The sequence below is a fragment of the Nematolebias whitei genome, chromosome 10 (assembly GCF_014905685.2).
Source record: "Nematolebias whitei isolate Nwh7 chromosome 10, NemWhi1, whole genome shotgun sequence".
NCBI lineage: Eukaryota > Metazoa > Chordata > Actinopteri > Cyprinodontiformes > Rivulidae > Nematolebias > Nematolebias whitei.
The window spans coordinates 8,142,759-8,162,959 of record NC_056507.1 but is presented as its reverse complement, the minus strand read 5'-3'; the positions used below and the strand labels follow the sequence as shown (position 1 = coordinate 8,162,959).

The window sequence follows — 20,201 nt, the reverse complement described above, 5'->3', positions numbered from 1 at the left end:
CAAACTTTATAAGTTTTAAATAACAAACTTTATAAGTTTTAAATAACTTTGTAAGTTTTAAATAAACTTTGTTTCTGAGTCTTTGTTTAATGTCCTGACACTTCTCTTTGATCTGTTCTGCCTGTTTAAATTACAATCTTCACAAGTTTTAAATAACAAACTTTGTTTGTTGGTTTGTTGTTGTCGTTGTTTTGCTTTGTTTTGTTTTTTTGAATGTCCAGAGGACCAGATTTAACTTTTTTAGATTTTTCTACCTGGATTATTGAGCATGCATCAGGATGTTCTGCCTGTTTGTTGAGGCTCGTTCACTGACAGAGGAATGAACTGCGGGGTGCACAGTGTTACCCACAGAGACATGTGACAATGATGTGACTGGACTTGATCAGATTGGAATATCGGGACAGGTGGTGGGGTTGAAAAAATCCTTTTCTGTTTATGTTTTGTATTTTCTTGTGCAGTGCCACACAGGCAGAAGTACTTTAATGCCTCGAGGTGCTTCAGTCAAACATCAGGAGTGACACCAGCACGCCTCGCTGTGATCCAGATCCACTTCATGAATGTGACAGCTTCTGATAACAAGTTCATGTGAGAGTTCATCAGGTTTGTAGACGAGCTGTAACCCTGTCCCCAAGAAGATATCTGGGTGCGTGAAGCCAGGTGTGAAAAAATGGACCTCTTGGGTCATGGTGAGTTAAGAGAGAACAGAACCCCAAAAATTGGTGTTGTTGGTTTGGTTTGTGTTTACAGTTGATTTTTTTTAAATTAATTATATATTGAAAATGTGTTATAAATTCTAAAGAAATGTTATTTGTACATCTGTACCACCATTCCTGACTATTATTGAACTGTTGTGAACTGCACACATCATTACAAGCCTAGTCAAACGTATACATTAGGCTGACATCCGGTGCCAGCGCTGGAAGTATGCTGGGCCAGCTCAGGGCCACCAATGTATCTGCAGCTGTCCCCGAGACCACCTCTGGCAAACCACACCTGGGCCATCAAAGGGCAATTATTCTTTGTGAATTGTAGCCAAGTGTGAGTGTATTGTGTGGGCCAGAACTGGGCCAGAACCATTTTGCTACACGGGTTCATTAAAGATTATAACACTGTATGAAGTAGGTGTCTAAAGTACACTGTAATTACTATAAAGTAATCTGTAATTTAGTTTATCTTTTATATTTTATTCGCACCTTTATGCTGATGCAAGTTCCTAGGCTGTGAATCCTGTTCATTGACAATGGCAATAACAAACTGAATCTGAATCTAATTACTATAAAGTACACCTCAATTACTATAAAATACACTGTGGTTAATAATAATAATAATAATAATAATGATAATAATGTACTTTATTTATAAAGTCCATTAAAACAACCACAGGTGCACCAAAGTGCTGTACACATTAAATTAAGAATGTTTAAGGATAAAATAGTTGTTAAAACTTTTAGATCAATAAAAACAATAAAAATGGTGCAGAGCAAATTTCAGGCTGTGCCAAAAGCCAGGGAGTAAAAATGTGTTTTTAAAAGAGTTTAAAAAATGGACAGTGAAGGGGCTCATCTGATGGGAAGAGGGAGATCGTTCCACAGTCTTGGAGCAGTTACAGAAAAAGATCTGTCTCCTCTGATCCTGGACCTCAGCATTTTCAGGAGCAGCTGATCAGCTGATCTGAGGCACCGAGCAGGAGAACAACATCACTTCTGTTTTCTTTTCAATAAAATTTAAAAAAGTTTAAAGACATCCAGGCTTTGATCTCTTTAAGACACAACAGAAGTAGCCTAACTAAGGGGGCCATCTTTCTTTTTTAGAGGCATATAGATCTGACTATTGTCAGCATAGCAGTGAAAAAAGATCCTATGCTTTCTGTGAAATGATCCCAAGTGAAGCAGGTAAAGGGAGAAAATCAGGGAACCTAAAATAGAGCCCTGTGGAATCCCAAAAAAAAGAGGAGCAGTGAGAATTCAGAACCAGCTATGTTGACACACAGTTCTGTCTGCCAAATATGACCTAAACCAGCTCAGTGCAGTACCATAGATACCCCTTGGGGCTGTAATTGTGATATTAAAATGTTATGGTCCACAGTGTCAAAGGCAGCGGTTAGGTCAAGCAGGACCAGAACCACAAGTTCACCAGAATCATTAACCATAAGAAAATCATTAAAACTCTGACTAGAGCTGATTCTGTGCTGTGCTGAGTTTTGAGTACTTTAGTTACTATAAAGTACACTGCAGTCACTATAAAGTACTCTACAGTTACTAAAGTACATAATAGTTACTATAGAGTACACTACAGTTACTATAAAGTACACTGTAGTTACTATAAAGTACACTACAGTTAATAAAGTACACTGCTGTTACTATAAAGTACACAGTAGTTACTATAAAGTACACTGTAGTTACTATAAAGTACACTACAGTTAATAAAGTACACTGCTGTTACTATAAAGTACACAGTAGTTACTATAACGTATACAGCAGTTACTATAATGTACACTACAATTACTATAAAGTACACAGTAGTTACTATAAAGTACACTGTAATTACTATAAAGTACACTGATGTTACTATAAAGAACACTGATGTTACTATAAAATACACTGTAGTTATAACAAAGTACACAGTAGTTATTATAAAGTAATCTGTAGTTACAATAAAGTACACTATAGTTACTATAAAGTACACTATTTTTTCTACAAAGTGCACATAGTAGATACTATAAAGTACACAGTAGTTATTAAAAAGTAAACTGTAGTTACAATAAAGTAAACTGTAGTTACTATAAAGTACACAGTATACTGCAGTACAAAGAATACTGTAGTTACTAAAAAAGTACACTGTAGTTACTAAAAAAGTACACTGTAGTTACTATAAAGTACACAATAGTTATTAAAAAGTAAACTGCAGTTATTATAAAGTATACTGTAGTTAGTAAAAAAGTACATTGCAGTTACTATAAAGTAAACTGTAGTTACTATAAAGTACACTGTTGTTACTATAAAGTACACTGTTGTTACTATAAAGTACACAGTATACTGTAGTACAAAGTATACTGTAGTTACTAAAAAAATACACTTTAGTTACTATAAAGTACACCATAGTTATTAAGAAGTAAACTGCAGATACTATAAAGTACACAGTATACTGTAGTACAAAGAATACTGTAGTTACTAAAAAAGTACACTGTAGTTACTAAAAAAGTACACTGTAGTTACTATAAAGTACACTGTAGTTACTATAAAGTAAACTGCAGTTACTATAAAGCGTTTAACACTGTATGAAGTATGTATCTGAAGTACATGAAGTTAAAACATTTAGTATAAAGTACCTCACACCTTTAGAAACCTTTTTAAATTTGAGAAACATGTTTGTGTAAATCCTCCGATTGTTCGGCAGGTAATAAGTTCGGCTGTTTTTAGGGTCCAGCTTTTATCTGTAAGACGTGATAAAATACACAACAGCTGATAAGAACAGACAAAAACCAGGTTTTGTTTTTGTTGGTGAGTCAGAGTTTGTTACAGAGAGGGTGTGTGAGAAGAACGCAGCAGTGTCACATTTATACAAAACCCAGGAGAAAACCTAAACACACACACAGACTCGTGCACGCGCACACACAAAGGAACATAAAATGAGCTGAACTCACCGATCATGTGGTTTGCAACATGAATCTGGATCTCTCTTTCCGTCTCAAACGTCATTTGGCATTTGATACACTGGTAGGTTTTTTTCTGGAACAAATACATATACATATACATATGTACATATATTTATTTTTATATTTATTTAAATATGTGTATAAATATTATGACAAGAACAGCAAGCGTTTAAACCTGGACTAGAAACAACAAATCAGGAAAACACAATGACAGAATAACAGCTTGTCAAATAAAAAATAAAATAACAATAAAAATAATAGAAAACGTTTTTGTTTTCTTGTGTGTCCATCTGCTTCTTTTTCATTTTCACAACCAAAGGAGGTAACTTCAGCCCATTAGAGGGTCAGGGGTTTGATTCCCGGACACTGCAGTGTGCTGATGTGCCCTTGAGCAAAACACTAAACCCACTGCCGGTCCCATGTGCTGGTGTGTGAGTCCGCTCCTGTCATTTTTCTATTTTTTGATTTTCCAGCACGAGCACACGTATGTGAGCTGCAAACACACGCAGTGACACACAGGTAACAGGAACGCACACTGGTTGCTCCTGGGAACACCTCCATCACGTCAGAGCGCTCTAAAACCAGATTTGATGCTGAGAGGAACTCGTCTGGTTATTACAGTAGCTCTGCACAGTCACCATCTTACCTGCAGCAGAAAACAGGCAGGACACTGCTCTTTGCTGCACGTAAGACACTAACTAATGTTTGCTGCATGTAAGATACTGACCGGTCATAGCTGCTCCACCCAATCCTCATTTAATAAAAATTTAATCCTTTCTTCGTGTAACAAACAAACAGTTGATTTTTCAGAGGTTTCAGCAGATGTTTTGTTGAAATCTTCCATATCTGTTTAAATAGAGGTTGAATGAATCTTTCAATTCATGTCCCTGAAGTTTGTTTCTTTTCTCACCTTGGGTGCAGGTGAAGCCTCGGCCTTTTTGCCTGCTGCGCTGCTTTCAGGGTGGTCCGACTGCACGTGACTCTCCAAGTCCTCCAGGCTTTCAAACTTCACGCCGCAGTCTGGACACCTGAGCAAGGCCTTCTCTGCCTGCGTGTCTCCGGGCGTCACCGCTCCCCCCTGACTGGGACTCTGACCGTTCGCTCCCCTAAATGAACATTTACATTTTATTCAGCGCATTCTGGTAATCAGGCTTGAAGCCAAGTTAGAAATTTTTAAAAACTCAGGTGTTTGCTGTAAAACGGTGGCTGAAAGGACTCAAACACAGCTAACACAAACAGAGTCAAGAACAGGACCGGGCTGAGGGAGGCAGACGATCCAACAAGGACCTGATGAGTCCTGGGAAAGGGATTCCAGACTGGACAGGTGAGAATGGATCAATTGGTCAAATTTTCTCTCAATATAATCCCAGAGACATCCAAGACATCTCAAACATCTCTAGATCTGTATTCTGACTCCTGCAGGAGCTCCACGGGTCTTTAACACACCCGGATGGTCCTAATAATCAAAAACTGGTCCCAATGTGCCCGTCTTAAGATCTAAAGAGTATTCCGGTCGATTAAATCCTAAATGTGGGGGCAGCTGATGTGGGCAGAGGACGGCAGCAAAATAATGTGCACGTCCAAGAATCAGTTTTACCAGATGTGTGTGGTATCAAACAGCTGAATTGGTACAGGAGTTTAATATTCACAAGTCACAGTTTTTCAGATATTTGCAGCTGAGACATTTTGTCACATTGAACTCTGACTGTTTTCCTTTGTAGCCCTCTAAACACTTTATGGTTAAGATTTTGGAATGCAGGTCTGATACCAAGTGGGCCTTCAGCAAGATCTATACACCGCTCAGTTCACGAGTCCAGTTTGGACTCTCTTAAACTGAAATGGGAATCGGACTTGGAGGAATCCATATTAGACTCAATTTTGTGAAGGATCATTAAGAACATTTACTCATCTTCATTCTGTCTGAGACACGCTGTGATTCAATTCAAGGCAGTGCACAGGCTGCACTGGCAAGCCGTCTAGGATCAAAGCCAACCTGAACCCCGCATGTAATCATTGTAAACAAACTCCAGCTACACTCTTGCATACATTCTGGATCTGTCCCAAACTGCAGACTTTTTGGCAATCTATAATTGACACCTTCTCTGTGATGTATGGAAGAACTGTACACCCATCACCGTTCATCTCACTGTTCAGGGTGGTCCCTGCAAGGTGGTCGTCCTTCAGCAAGTACGAGGAAGTTGTGATTGCTTTTGGCTCTCTCCTGGCCAGGAGACTTGTCTTGTGCAGTTGGAAGGATCTACACCCCCCAGCATATGAACATTTGATGAGAGGTAATGTATCATATTAATTTAGAAAAATATTAGATATACCCTGAAGGGTTCTGTAAAAAGATTGTGGGACACTTGGCAGCCTTTTGTGTTGTATGTCGCAAACTTGTCAATGCCTGTTTAATTTGTTTATGTATGTTTGACTGATCCGGTGTGGGAGGGGAGGGGTTTTGTTCTTTGTGTTCTCTTTTTTTTCCTGTTTGTATGTTAAAAATAAAAAATAAAAAACTTGATTAAAAAAAACAACACTCAGCTGAACATGGACAGGTTTGGCGACATTCGGCTGTTTTTCAACTCAAAGTCTGTTAGAAAGTGAGCTGCAGATGCAGAGCTGTGCTCCGTTACACTAACCGAGCAGGAGCAGGAACTCCTCGGCTCTGAACGGGCTGGGATCAAACACACCAACAACATTCCTGGCTGTGTTCGTCTTACTGCAGCTGACATGTGTGGGGAGGCCTGCATCGTTTTCACACGGAGCTCTGAGCAGCAGTTGGGGAGTAAACGTCTTACCTGCTCATACAAGCAGCACAGAGACCGTACGGCAGTCCGTTCACGTCCAGCTTCACCAGCTCTCCTTTGTTCTTAAACTCCTTCAAGCAGAAGGCACATTTATACAGCTTGTGCTGCTGCAGCTGCCCGTTGGGGGAGGACGAGGCTGAGCCGCTCCCCCCACCCACTCCTCCATTGCCGCCTGTGGCTCCTCCCGGCACCAAGCTGCTGGAAAGCTTTTGCATGTGGAAGGTGCCGTGGATCTTCAGTTCCAGGGTGGAGGTGACCGTCTGCATGCAGACGACGCAGCGGAAGCCGGTGAGAGAGTTTCGAAGGTCGGGGTGCATCTGACAGTGCTCGATGAACTCCTCCTCACTCTGCAGGGGCATCTTACAGATCCGACAGGTTCCTGTGTCCAGGCTTTTACTGTGGGTCACCTGCACGGGGGACAGAGTAGAACGAGGGACAGATTTTACCGACATGCAAGAATCCAGCTTTAGGATTGTTTTCCATTAATAAAAACATGAATAGGTTGTTGCTGGTAAACCGTCTTTATATAATTCTGATCAGCACATCAGAAAGTGTTTGGATTTGAACTACCAACCTACTGATTCTTCTGACTCACAGCTGCACAAACTGAAGCGTCTGAGCTCTGATCCATCACTTTACCCACAGATGAACAATTTCAAGCGTCAGAAGGACTTTCTATCTGGACTCAGTTTGTGTGTTTGTTATTAGGCCTGTCACGATAACAAATTTTGCTAAACGATTAATTGTCTCAGAAATTATTGCGATAAACGATAATATTGTTTTGAAATTTGACAATAATTAGTAATTATTGTCAAATTTAAGAAGAAACGTTGGTTAATTTTTGAGTGTAGTACCTTTTTTGACCACTGGATGGCAGTATAAGACTGTTTGAACCGAAGGATGGATAGTGAGGGCGCCAGCAGCGCGTCTCTTTAAGAAAAATGGGAGGGAGGCCCCTTGACGTGACACGGGCTGTCTCTCCTGTTTTTCAATTCTCAAAATGGTGGACGCTCGGTGAGGTTTGAGCTCTTCAGCATAACATTTTTCACACATAGCTTTTATTAAACAATCAGTAAACAAGTTCTCAGCTTCTTTTTTCAGAGAAAAACAACTTTTTACACGAAGGCACAGGTTTCAACCATGAATTTTGGAGCTTTAACAAGACGGAGGGTTTTTTTCCCAGAGGTCGGCCTGTTAGCTTAGCTCGTAGCTTAGCTTCTCAGCTTAGCTCGTAGCTTAGCTTCTCAGCTTAGCTGCTTTTAACGATCCAAAAACACGATTTTGGACGGTTAAAACAGATTTTAAGGAGAAAAGAGAAAGAGAGGGGGTCAGTGAAGAGCACCGGAGTTGAGCCTTTTGTCATCCAGTGTCTTCAGTAGAAAGAGAGAGACATGAATAAACGTTAAAGCCGATAAATGAAAATGAGGTTGATAATTTTCATTTATCGTGATTAATTGATTTATTGTTTGTTGCGACAGGCCTAGTTGTTATATTTATTTATTTATTTACTTGACTGTAGTCCACTCATCTTGTTCTATAAATCAACCCACAGGTACACAAATACAAACAAAGCACAATAAATAAAAAAATACCACCCATCTGCAATCCTAAATAAATTCATAACATCTTATTACTTCTTTCTTATCAAGTATATAAATGATTTTATGTGTGTAATATTTTATATTATCATCCTCCTCCATGTCCTGAGGAAGCTTCACTTTAGTGATGTTTCTTCAAACAAACGTTAAAAATCTAATTTCTTCTCTGAATCTCAGAACAAAACCCTCTCATCAGGCCCGGACTCCACCTGCTCCTCCAGAAAACCAGACCCTGAGTCCCGATGATCGGGCCTCCAGCAGCACCAACCTTGTGTTCTGTGAGCGTCAGCAGGGACGGGAAGCGCTCGCCGCAGATCGGACACATGTAATGCTTGGCCGGGCCGCGGTGCGTCTGAGCGTGCTCACGGAGACCGCTCTCAGAGAAGAAGGTCCTGGAACACACGTTGCACTTGTGGTTTCCTTTGATGAAATCTGCCTTCTTCTTTCTGGAACCTGACACATGGAGGTGTTAGTTGTGACGGAGAAGAGGAAGCGAGAGCAGCGAACGGAAGCAGAACTTCTTACCAGCGTCGTCTTCTCCGGGCCGGATGTTGTGGTCGCGCAGCCTGTGGTTCTGCAGGAGGGACTCCATGGTGTAGGCCGCTCCGCAGATGTCGCAGGCATACATCGGCTCAGGGTTATCCAGCTCCTCCTCTCCGCCGCTCGCCTCGTGGCTGTTGGCTGCGTCTCCCCCCTGGGCTGCTCCTCCTCCGACGACTCCGCTCTTCAGAAGAAGGTTCTGTAAATCTGTCGGTTCCACAGAAGCCATCGTTGCTCTTTCAGCTCCTCCTGCACCATTTCCTCCCGCTCCTCGCTTGGAGGTCTGAGAGAGCCCGTTGGGTGTCCCGTTCTGACTCCCGCTGCTCCCCGTCCCGCCTCCGTTTCCCTCGAAGATGCAGTGCTTCTCTCGCAGGTGCCTCTCCAGCAGGGAGATGGCGTGGAAGGCTTTGCCACAGAAGCGACACGTGAACTTCTTGCTGTGTGTGGTGATGTGACACTGGAGCTCCACTTCTGTTCCAAACGTCTCGCCACAGAAAATGCACTTTCTGGGTTTGAGTCCTGAAATAAATTCACCTGATGATCAGAATGCAGATTAGAGATTTGACTTGATTCTCTGCTGCAACCAGTACCTTCCACATCAGCCTCAGCTTTACTCATGCTCTGGTTCTGAACTACCATATTTTCTGCCGTACACGTCGCATCGCCCTATAAGTCGCATCAGTTCAAATATGTCTAATAAAGTGGAAAAATCCATAAATACATCACTTTGCCATATAAGTCGCATCTATTATGCGTCATCGTTGACGACCAGGAAATGTGGGCTGGTGTCGTGCCAAAAATCGATTGGCTATCAAATGGCAGCTGCGGGAGCGTGCACGGGAGGATTTTAACAAGAATTTAACAAGATTAACAATTAAAGACAATTATTTATTTGCTCGAATTTTGCTTAATAAATGCACTGTGACAGTCAAATCAGCTGCATTTCACCGGGGCAGCACAGCAAAATGAAGCTGATTTGATGGTTGCTCCAGGCAGACGAAGGTAGCAGTCTATGGCAAGCCGATTGTGTCATTAATAGCCACGTTTACCTATTACATGACACAACGGCATGCCATACTGCTCGACTGCCATCTAGCAGCTGAAAATGGCAGTGTTCAATATTTTCAATGTCAGAATAAATGAAAACGGTCATATCTCAGCCAAAAATTGATTTATAAATATGAGAAAAAATCCATAAATACGTTGCTTCGGCGTATAAGTCGCAGAGCATGTACTGTAAATTATGAAAAAAAAAGCAACTTATAGGGCAAAAAATAGGGTAATTACTTCAACTTTCTCACTGTTCTTGTTTCAAACACGATCCCTTCTCTCCATAAATCAAAGCTGCCTATAATCGTTCCACAGATGATGCGTACCTGCAAGGCCTCCTGGAAGGCCCAACCTCTGACCCAGGTGGTTGTGTTTAACATGAAGCTGAAGGTCCGCCTCCTTCCTGAAGTCCCAGGTGCAGGCCGTGCACCGAAACAGCTTCTTCTCGTTGCTGTGCTTCACTGCTAAATGCACCTGTGCGGCAGGACACACACCTGTCAGGTTCAGCCAGCCCAGCCACACACGGGTAGAAGGTGTGTTTTTACCTGGATAGAAACTTTGGAGTCAAAGACCTCCTGACAGAGCGTGCAGTGGTACAGGACGAAGGTGTGCATGTCCAGCAGGTGTTTCTGCAGGTCGTCTACAGAGGAGAACTGCTTATCACAGCTCTCACACATGTACTGCGTGGACGTGGTGGTGTAGTGCACCGTCAGGTGTTGAAGCAACGCCTCCTGCGATTCAAAGTCCTCTTTGTTGCACTGGGGACAGGACTGGCGTCTCAGCAGCATCTCCAGGTGGGTCTTCAGGTGCACCTGGAAACCCTCAAAACTGGCAAACCGTAGGTCACACTGGTTGCACGGATAATCCCCGTTGCTCCCCACAGACGGGGTGGAGTCCCCTCCTGCTCTGTGGCGTTTTGGAGAGGAGATCTCTACGTCCGAGGAGGCGGGGCTGAGGTCGGCCACCTTCGCTTGCCGTTTGTTGTTGGCCAGCGGGATGTTCTTGTGGTTCTCTTTTATGTGTTTGGTGAGCTTGAGGAGTGAGCCGAAGATAGGAGAGTTGGTGCAATAAGGGCAGGAGTAAACCTGTACATAAACAATACAAACCCTTTAATCTTTAAGATTATTCTGCATAAGCTTTCTTTGTAAAGATCATGATTCTATTGTGCAATACTACTGATATTTCATACTCTCAATCACCTGAACTACCTCACTAATATCCATAATGTGCAATATAATTGTGAAATACTTGTATTTTTTACTTTCATAGTGCTATTATATCTATATTGCGTTACATTTTTTATATTTTTAGTGTGTGTTTTTCTTAAGCATGTTTTTGCACTGAAAAAAGTATTGGCTCTTAATTTCATTGTATTTGTGTATAATGACAATAAAGGCATTCTGATTCTGATTCACAGTGAATTATAATCCTAACTTAAACTCAGACTGAACACTCATTTAGACTTTAAGTTCAATAACTTTAACCCTTTGTGGCTGAAACGGTTTGAAACTCAAAAATTGTCTTTTTTTTATTTCTAACTGATACAGGAGGGGATTCAAAAGTATGAAAATAAAAGTAAGTTCTTGTGCAATAATTAACTTGTAAACTCAATCAGGCTTTTGTTTTGAAAGTGAGTTAGTTTGGTTTGCAGTAACAGTGCTCCTCAACGTGCTTACCTCCATGAAGGACTGAGACGCAGCCTGGAGGACAGGGGACTCCAGTTTGGCCACGCCCCCTCCAGGTGCAGCAGCTGAGGTGCAGTGGGTCTGCTGAATGTGCTCGGTCAGAGACGACTCTGTGAGGAACCCCATCGAACACTGGTTGCAGAAGAAGGCATGGTTCCCCTCTGGAATGAGAGAAGTTCTCTTAAATATTAGCACCAGAAGAAACAGATGCTTCAGTGCAGCCCAGATTTTAGCAACTTGTTGCAGGGTTCAGACAAAGCAACTTTTCTGTACTTTGGACCCACCCAATGTGGTGGAACCAGCCAGGAGCCCCCCAGGCAGGCAGTGGGACACTCTGATGTGCTCCTGCAGCGAGTTGATGTCTCCAAACATGTCCGGGCAGTAGTTGCAATGAAATGCTGTGACGTTGGTGAACTGCAGCAGAGGGAAAGCCCCCGCTGCACCTACACCCCCGCCACTGGAGCGGTGGGCTTTACGCACATGCTCATTGAGGTTGTAGAGCGTCGGCAGGGTTTCCAAGCACAACTGACAGGTGTGGCTCTGTTGTGGCTTATCAGCATGGATGGTCTTCAAATGGATCTCCAACACAGCCAGACTGTGGAAGTCTCTCTTGGAGCAGTAAGGACAAGAGTAGGTCACTTTGGTCCAGGTCCCTCCTGCTGCTGTTACAAAAAAGGAAAGTCTTTCAGTAAAGGTGTTGCATAGGACATTTTCAGATACAGATTACAACAGTAACTCCAACGTTTTCCATCCAAACCTAAAAACTTCTGTTTTAAACATGTGAGCCAATTGTTGGGATAAAGTGAAACTCTCAGTGGAAAACTGGATCAGGTCTTTGGATAAAAAGGATGACACTGACAGTAAGACAAACTACAGGATTAAAAAAAAGACAACTCCTCCCATTAAAACAAGTGTTCAATGTGTTTTGTGTTCAATTAATTTTGTTAAAAACTAAACATCTGAAGTAAAAGTTGATCAGTGAAGGTAAACAGAACAAACAAACTTCAAATAAGAAAATACAAAAAAACTCTGACGGCAAAATAAAGGTTTGACAATTAAAAATCCTGCTCTGAGTTTACATTACTTTGGTTCACCACCAGAGACTGAACTGACTGCCCTCTGCTGCAGGTAAGACACTGACTGTTCTTTGCTGCAGGTAAGACGCTGACTGCCCTCTGCTTCAGGTAAGACACTGACTGCCCTCTGCTTCAGGTAAGACACTGACTGCCCTCTGCTTCAGGTAAGACACTGACTGTTCTTTGCTTCAGGTAAGACGCTGACTGCCGTCTGCTTCAGGTAAGACGCTGACTGCCGTCTGCTTCAGGTAAGACGCTGACTGCCCTCTGCTTCAGGTAAGACACTGACTGTTCTTTGCTGCAGGTAAGACGCAGACTGCCATCCGCTTCAGGTAAGACACTGACTGCCCTCTGCTTCAGGTAAGACGCTGACTGCCCTCTGCTTCAGGTAAGACGCTGACTGCTCTTTGCTGCAGATAAGACGCTGACTGCTCTTTGCTGCAGATAAGACGCTGACTTCTCTTTGCTGCAGATAAGACACTGACTGCCCTCTGCTTCAGGTAAGACACTGACTGCCCTCTGCTTCAGGTAAGACGCTGACTGCTCTTTGCTGCAGATAAGAAACTGACTGTTCTTTGCTTCAGGTAAGACACTGACTGCTCTTTGCTTCAGGTAAGACATTGACTGCCCTCTGCTTCAGGTAAGACACTGACTGCTCTTTGCTGCAGATAAGAAACTGACTGTTCTTTGCTTCAGGTAAGACGCTGACTGCTCTTTGCTCGGGATAGTCCCATTAAAATTAGCAAAGCATCCAAACCCTGATGGCCCAGGCCGATCCCCACGTCGTCTGCGGGATCAGCTCCTCTCCTGCGGCCTCGTTCAGCAGCCTGGTTGGGTTTCAGAGTCGAGTCCGGAGTGGAGCCTCTCTCCAGACTGGCGCTGGAGTCCGGCGTGGCTGAGCTCATGGAGGCCACACTTCCCAGTGCAGGATCTGGACTGGCGGCGCTGTGGTTCGAGGAGTCGGGCTGGCGATGGCTGTCCAGGTGGCAGTAAACGTCTTCCACGGAGGTGAAGTGCTCTGCGCAGACGGGACATCTGAGGAGACACATGAAGACTTCAGTGTTCCAGAGTTTGGACGTGTTACGAAGTGCAGCAGCGTCGTACTTGTGTTTGCGGTTGGCGTGCTGCGTCTCTATGTGCGTCAGCAGCGAAGCCTCGTCCAGGAAGATCTCGGGACAGTGGATGCACTGCAGGTCCGCTCGGTCCGACAGCTGGGGGTGTCGGGTCAGAACGTGTTTTTCCAACTCGTCTGTCTGACTGAAGGTCTCCTCGCAGTAGTCACACATGTACAGATCCTGGTCCAGGTCCTCTCCCTTCTTCCCTCCATCTTTTTCACTCCTCAGAGCCAGATGCTCCCGGTTCTTACGATGAGCCTGAACGAGTCGAGTCCGGATACAAAGAAGAAAGAGTTCAGTTACAATAACGCTCAACAACGCTCTCAGATCCTGCAGACTTGTCCACATTTTGTCCCGTTCCAACCTCAGACCTCTCAGGATTGCTTTGGGATGTGACAGAGATGTGACCAGAGTTCAGACTTTGTAGACCCACCTTCAGCTGCAGGTCAGGTTCTGAGGAGCTTCAGAATGATAAACTATCTGAAAAGCATCGCTTCACACTGGACTCTACGCTGCGTTGATGCGTCACGTCACACTCCAGCAGAACAGTTGGACGCGTGGTTGGAACGAGACAAAACGGGAGATCTGTGAACACATGAAGCCAGGACGGAGGCGGTCGGCTCTTGGCTCGGGAGGATTTACCTGCATGTGGCTCTGCAGGGACGAGGTGGAGGAGAAGCCACGCTTACACACAGAACATTTAAAGGGTTTGCTGGAGCTGGGCAGGGACCAAACAGACAACTTTAGATGAAGAAGTCTTTTTCTGCAGAGATGTTCAGGTAACAAGTTGAGGAGTTACCTGTGAGTCTTCAGGTGAATCTTCAGGTGATCAGAGCGAGAAAACGCAGCTTCACATTCCTGACAGCTGTACTTTTTATCTCCTGAAGGACAGACACAGTGTGATCAGAAACCAGGACTCAGGGTCACAAACGGCCATTTACAGAGAAATCCATGTGGAGCTGGCATTGAACGGCCAATTACAGATCTGAACAAAAAACCACTGAACCAAAGGGATCATGAGAACTTCTAATTTAGTTTCTATCATTCAGACACATCCATCCATCTATTATCTTTTATCCACTTCTTCCTTTTAGGGTCGAGAGGGTCACTGGTGCCCATGTCCAGCAGTCACTGTGTGAGAGGACACCCTGGACAAACAAGACAAACAACCGTTCACTCTCTCTCTCACCTAGAGACAGTTTAGGGTTACCAGTCTAACCTGCATGTTTTTGGTCTGTGGGAGGAAACCCAAGTACCCGGACAAAACCCACGCAGCACAGAGAGAACATGCAAACTTCACCCAGAAAGGTCCCTGGCAGGGATTGATCCTGCGACCTTCTCGGTGAGAGGCGGCAGCTCTACCAACGGCTCCACCGTGACGCCATTCAGACCCATAAATGCCCAAAATGTCAACAAAAACTGAATCTACACATGAATCAAATGTTTTCACTCCAGGTCCACAATGTCCTCAAAGAACCACCCTGTCCTTTGGATGTACCTGTGTGCAGGTGGACATCCTGTCCACAGGACATGTACCTCTGTGCAGGTGGACATCCTGTCCTCAGGACGTATACCTGTGCGCAGGTGGACAGGATGTCCTCAGGATGTACCTGTGTGCAGGTGGACATCCTGTCCACAGGATGTATATCTCTGTGCAGGTGGACATCCTGTCCTCAGGACGTACCTGTGTGTGGGTGGACAGGATGTCCTCAGGACGTACCTGTGTGCAGTTTGACGTGGCGGTCTCTGCTCCTCTTGTGTTTGAACAGGCGGCTGCAGAAGGTGCACCTGAAGGGCAGTTTGTCGCTATGGATCTGCTCGTGTCTCTTCAGGTAACTCAGGCGACTGCAGGAGGACAGAGGACAGATTTATATTTTACATGAACAAAATTTAAAATGTCTTCAATAGGACACATTTATGTTTTTTTTATGTTTCAGACACAATGGATGCCATTTTCCACTGATATGATAATAAATCTGTTTTTATGTTAACAGTTTTATCAAGTAAATAATGAGAAAACAAACTAAAGCATAAAAAAATCCTGAAGAAGAACTAAATGTTTTTAAAGTTAAAGTTTGGAAATGTCTTTAGGACAAGAAAAGTCCTCAATTTGTCTCCTAATGTCCCACACAGTCTTGTGTTTAACGGTAAAAGACGTCCCTCTGACGGCTGCACACGGTTAAATCTTGTCTTTACAAACAGTCCCACGTGGTTCCAGATCAACCCGGATCGATCATGTCAGAGCCGGTTGAGAGGGACTGCCCCCCCCCCCCAAGAAAAATGTGGATTGTGGATTTTTTTCTGAGAATCTTCCCCCACCTGGAACAAAGATGGCGCCATGTACTGAAAAAAGAAGACCCCAACCTACAAGTAGACCAGGAAAAACTTTCCAAATAATTTATAAAACAACATAAAACCAATCTACAAACAAACATCTAACGTCTCTTTTAAGAAAACGCACTGATCTGAGCACCTTCCATCAGTTTTCTGAACCAAATCCTTCAAACACTCAACGCTAACGAAGGCCAGGACGAGGTAAGAGGCAGGCAGAAGGATTAACGTGGAGAATAATGATGATGACTCTGGAGTGTGAGGAAGACAGCTGTTCTTAAAATGGATCATGACTGCGTCCCCGGAGAGGTTGGTGAGAAATGTATTCACCTCATTCCCTCTGTGTTCCACTTAATTCTGCTAATACACACCGTGCGCTTCGTTGATGTTCGCACGCACGTTCAGGAGGAAGAGCTGACGAGAAACATCCTAACTCCGGTGTTTACCGAGGTGGACGCTGAAGGTACCTGAAGGATTTATCACAGAACTGGCAGGGGTACGGCAGCCCGGAACCTCCTTCCTCCTCTCCTCCGGTCGCCATGCCGAGGTCGCAGCAGCCATCGGGCATCCGAGAGGGCGACGCCACGTCTTTACTGGAGGGTGAGGAAGGCACCCAGGACAGACCCGCAGGGTCATCATCACCATCTGATGGGACACACACACACACATCTGGTGTTTTCCACACAGCTGCAGGATGTAAATAAAGAGGCAGGAGGTAAAACAGGGCCAACTGCAATGATTCACAAGGAGTTTCATCGTTCTTGGATGGCAGCCTGTGGGAGTTCAGGTGAAAAAAAAAAAAAAAGGATCTAAACAAATAAAAAATAAAAAAAACACACATTTATCCTGCTCGTACAGACCATACATAAATATACATAAGATAAATGAGGACGGCAGAGATAAAAAAGAGAATAAAACAGAAGAGAAAGAGGCACTCCGGCTGTGGCAGCATCTAAATAGAAAGCTCCAAGAACTATGTATCCCCAGCGGAGCCCAGAAATAAGGACAGAGTGTATTTTCTCTCCCTTCTTCCTCCCTCTGCAGCCATCCCTCCTTCCATCCCCAAGGACCATAGATCCGCCTCATCATATTTTCATTAGGGCCTTGGCAGATTGAAACGTCAGAGAAGCGATTAGGAAATGTGCGGAACAATATTCACTCCCTTCATCTGTCATACATAGATTATGCACTGCTCTCTCCCTCTCCTGCGCAGTTGTGCTCACAGGCAACAAAAAGGCCACAACTCCTTTTATAGACTCTTCAGAATGGATCTGAGACGACAAAAGACGAGGCTGAATAACGCTTGATATTGTCCCGGTCCTCCTCTTTGTGGGCCCTGAAGCTGCACAGTGAAGCTGTTTAGCATTCGGCTAGAAAATGTAAAGAGAGCGGAGGCTGTTTTTATCTTCTTTTATCTTAGAGCTGCATCAACCAGAGCAGAAACCAATCAAACAGGGGGGGGGGGAACAAGACACAAGAGTGACAGCACAGAGAGCGAGGAAATGTCAGATGTGACGATTCCAACTGTGGAAATCACATCAAAGTCCTCATGGTTTTACCTGAACCCCCTCATTCCTCCATCCTGCAGGTGGACCGAGTCTATGACAACGTGCGAAGAAAAAAAAAAAGTTCTAGTGATGAATTGACGGCAGAAAAACACAGACACTGTTACAAACAAATACAACTCTGTGGGGCCTCTGGATTAAAACAGCTGTCAACACAATGAATGATAAATCTGACTGGAAGCAGCAAGAAAAATCTGTTTGGATGAAGATGTGGACGCGTCAGGGTGAAGCCTGGTGTGGAGGCAGGAGAGGAGCGAGCGAATACAATTATTCAGCTCCTTCATGAAAGTCGATCGGTTCCTCTTCAGAGCCACAGTCTGTCCACACACACACACACATACATATGCACACATACTGTTAGATAGTTTCCAAAACAATTGTATCACCATCAAACTTGTTGGTCCACTATGTGAGCGTGCTACTTATGGGAATGAGTTTGTTGTGGTTCCTGGGACTGATGAAGTCCTTTGGATGAAAAACGAAACGCGTCAACAAAAACAAACCATCCAGAGGACCTGACTTAACTTTGTTGGATTTTCTACCTGGATTAAGAACTTTGATGTTCTGAACCACTTTGGCTATGGCTGCCTCAGAGGAGTCAACGGAGGAGAGTGCGGACTCCAGAATCCATCTTAGTACCACAAAACTGATTGGTCCACTATGTGTGTGTGCTACCGTACTTGCCTCCGTACACGCCGTATAAGTCGCATCAGTCCAAATATGTCTAATAATGTGGGGGGAAAAAAAGTTGCATCTATTATGCGTCACCGTTGACAACCTGGAAACGTGGGCCGGTGTTGTGCCAAAAACTGAGTGGCTGCCAAATGGCGGCCGCGGGAGCGTGCACGGGAGGACTTCAACAAGAGTTTAACAAGATTAACACTTAAAACAATTATTTGTTTGCTCGACATTATAGTAAAGGTGTGTCTCAGTTGAACTTTTACTTAATAAAAGGACTTTTGGTCAGGAGTTCAGGAGCGAGACAAAGGTGGCTCTGTATGGCAAGCCAAGTGTCACATTAATAGCCACGTTTACTCATTAATGAGACACTTGGCTTGCCATATTAATCGAGAGCCCTTTAGTGGCTGAAAATGGTAGTGTTCGATATTTTCCATGTCAGAATGTGAGATCATCAGATCTCAGCCAAAAATTGGTTTATAAATATGGGGGGGGGGGGGGACATAAGCACGTCGCTTCGCTGTATAAGTCACAGGCATGCTCATTTATACAATAACTTACACAGTGAAAATTACGGTACTTATGGGACTGCGTTTGTTGTGGCTCCTTGGACTGAAGAACTCTTTTGGTTGAAAGACGAAACGTTTCAACACAAAGAAACCGTCCAGAGGACCTGGTTTAACTTTCTTGGATTATTTTACCTGGATTATTGAACTTTAATGAACTGAATTGATTTGCTTTTGCTGTTCCTGCTCGATTTGCTGTGGTTTTAGTGTGTCAGGAGTTTGTGTACTTTTCAAGTTTAGTTGCGTTTTTACAATTATTGTGCAGGTTTTGGAGCCGAGAACCCCCAAACAGTATCTTGTTGTGTGCATGCACAATGACAATAAAGATCCCTTCCTTTAATTTACGACCAGGATTCAGTTCATATCGTGGTTTTAGAGTCACAGTTCAGTATCTGTTTATGGTAATGGTTTATACCTCATGTTTTAGAGTCACAGTTTGGTGCACTGTACAGTACTTTGATTTTTGGGTCTTGGTTTAGTATCTACATCTGTTTTTTTATGCAACCCTTGTAACCATACGTTTTGTTTTTTTTAATGTCAAATCCCATTAACATCACAGATCTCTGTGTGTAAGGTCCTCCTGGGCCTGAAGGCAGCATAACATGCACATTTTTGGACTGTGGGGGGGGAACTGGAGTGCCCGGAGAAAACCTTTGTAAGCACGAGAACATATAAGTTCAAGTTCAAGGTTCTTTATTGTCATTCGCATCACATGTGGTACATGAGGTGGAACGAAATTGTGTGCACAGCAGAGTCCCAGTTACACCCAGAAATAGCTAAAACATAAAGTATAAAAAGAAACAGTAAATAAGGATCTAAGATATACGCTAAACACTAATGATGTCAAATAATACGGTGTATTAAACTGCAGCCCGGACATGAGTCTGTGGTGAGTAGATGGGCATGAATGAATAAATACAGCAGCATGAGATCAGCAGCACAGATAAGTCACATATCAACAATTAAAGTGCCATTACAATGTTTTTATTTTGATTTTTTGTAAACTTCACACAAAAAAACCTCAGGTCCAAACCAGGGATTGAACCCACTCAACCCAGCACCTTCTTGTTGTGAGGTAATAGTGCTAACCACTAATCTATAGTACTGCTTGCTTATGTTCTTTTTATGGGATGTACCTTATTTATATCTTTATAAGACTGAGCTTATTACAGGTCCTCAGATTGACAAGTCTTTTGGATTAAAGACGAAACGTTTTAACAAGTTTATTTTTTAATCCATCCAGAGGACCAGGCTTAACTTTGTTGGATTTTTCTACCTGGATTACCTGGAGCATGCATCAGGGTATGCACCTTAGTTTTAGGGTTAAAATGTGGTAACTTTTTGTAGGGTCATGGTTTGGTACATATCTTGTTTAGTTTTTTGTTTCTCTTTTGTTGTTAGTTATTGCAACAGATCAATGGATTGCATGCCTGCTACAAAATAAAATCAATGAAGGAACCATCTTCATGGAGTAAGGATGGAGTTCTGTCTACAAAATAATATCAATGAATGAACCATCTTCATGGAGTAAGGAT

General features: G+C 43.4%; 1 protein-coding gene across 6 annotated transcripts in view; it reads right to left on the bottom strand.

Annotated features, from left to right (window-relative positions):
* Nucleotides 1-20,201, bottom strand: part of znf423 (zinc finger protein 423) — a 148,756-nt gene that overhangs the window by 60,078 nt on the left and 68,477 nt on the right. For 4 of the 6 annotated variants that reach the window (XM_037683279.1, XM_037683282.1, XM_037683280.1 and 1 more), the window contains 15 exons: nucleotides 16,325-16,502; nucleotides 15,247-15,371; nucleotides 14,326-14,407; nucleotides 14,169-14,244; nucleotides 13,516-13,784; nucleotides 13,169-13,446; nucleotides 11,620-11,997; nucleotides 11,327-11,496; nucleotides 10,196-10,735; nucleotides 9,977-10,124; nucleotides 8,586-9,134; nucleotides 8,329-8,513; nucleotides 6,454-6,869; nucleotides 4,566-4,761; nucleotides 3,644-3,728 (listed from right to left, as the gene is read on the bottom strand). In XM_037683279.1, the coding sequence (XP_037539207.1) occupies nucleotides 3,644-3,728; nucleotides 4,566-4,761; nucleotides 6,454-6,869; nucleotides 8,329-8,513; nucleotides 8,586-9,134; nucleotides 9,977-10,124; nucleotides 10,196-10,735; nucleotides 11,327-11,496; nucleotides 11,620-11,997; nucleotides 13,169-13,446; nucleotides 13,516-13,784; nucleotides 14,169-14,244; nucleotides 14,326-14,407; nucleotides 15,247-15,371; nucleotides 16,325-16,502 (3,675 nt within the window). The remainder of the gene's footprint in view (nucleotides 1-3,643; nucleotides 3,729-4,565; nucleotides 4,762-6,453; nucleotides 6,870-8,328; nucleotides 8,514-8,585; nucleotides 9,135-9,976; nucleotides 10,125-10,195; nucleotides 10,736-11,326; nucleotides 11,497-11,619; nucleotides 11,998-13,168; nucleotides 13,447-13,515; nucleotides 13,785-14,168; nucleotides 14,245-14,325; nucleotides 14,408-15,246; nucleotides 15,372-16,324; nucleotides 16,503-20,201) is intronic. The other 2 variants (XM_037683281.1, XM_037683283.1) reach the window with 1 other exon arrangement.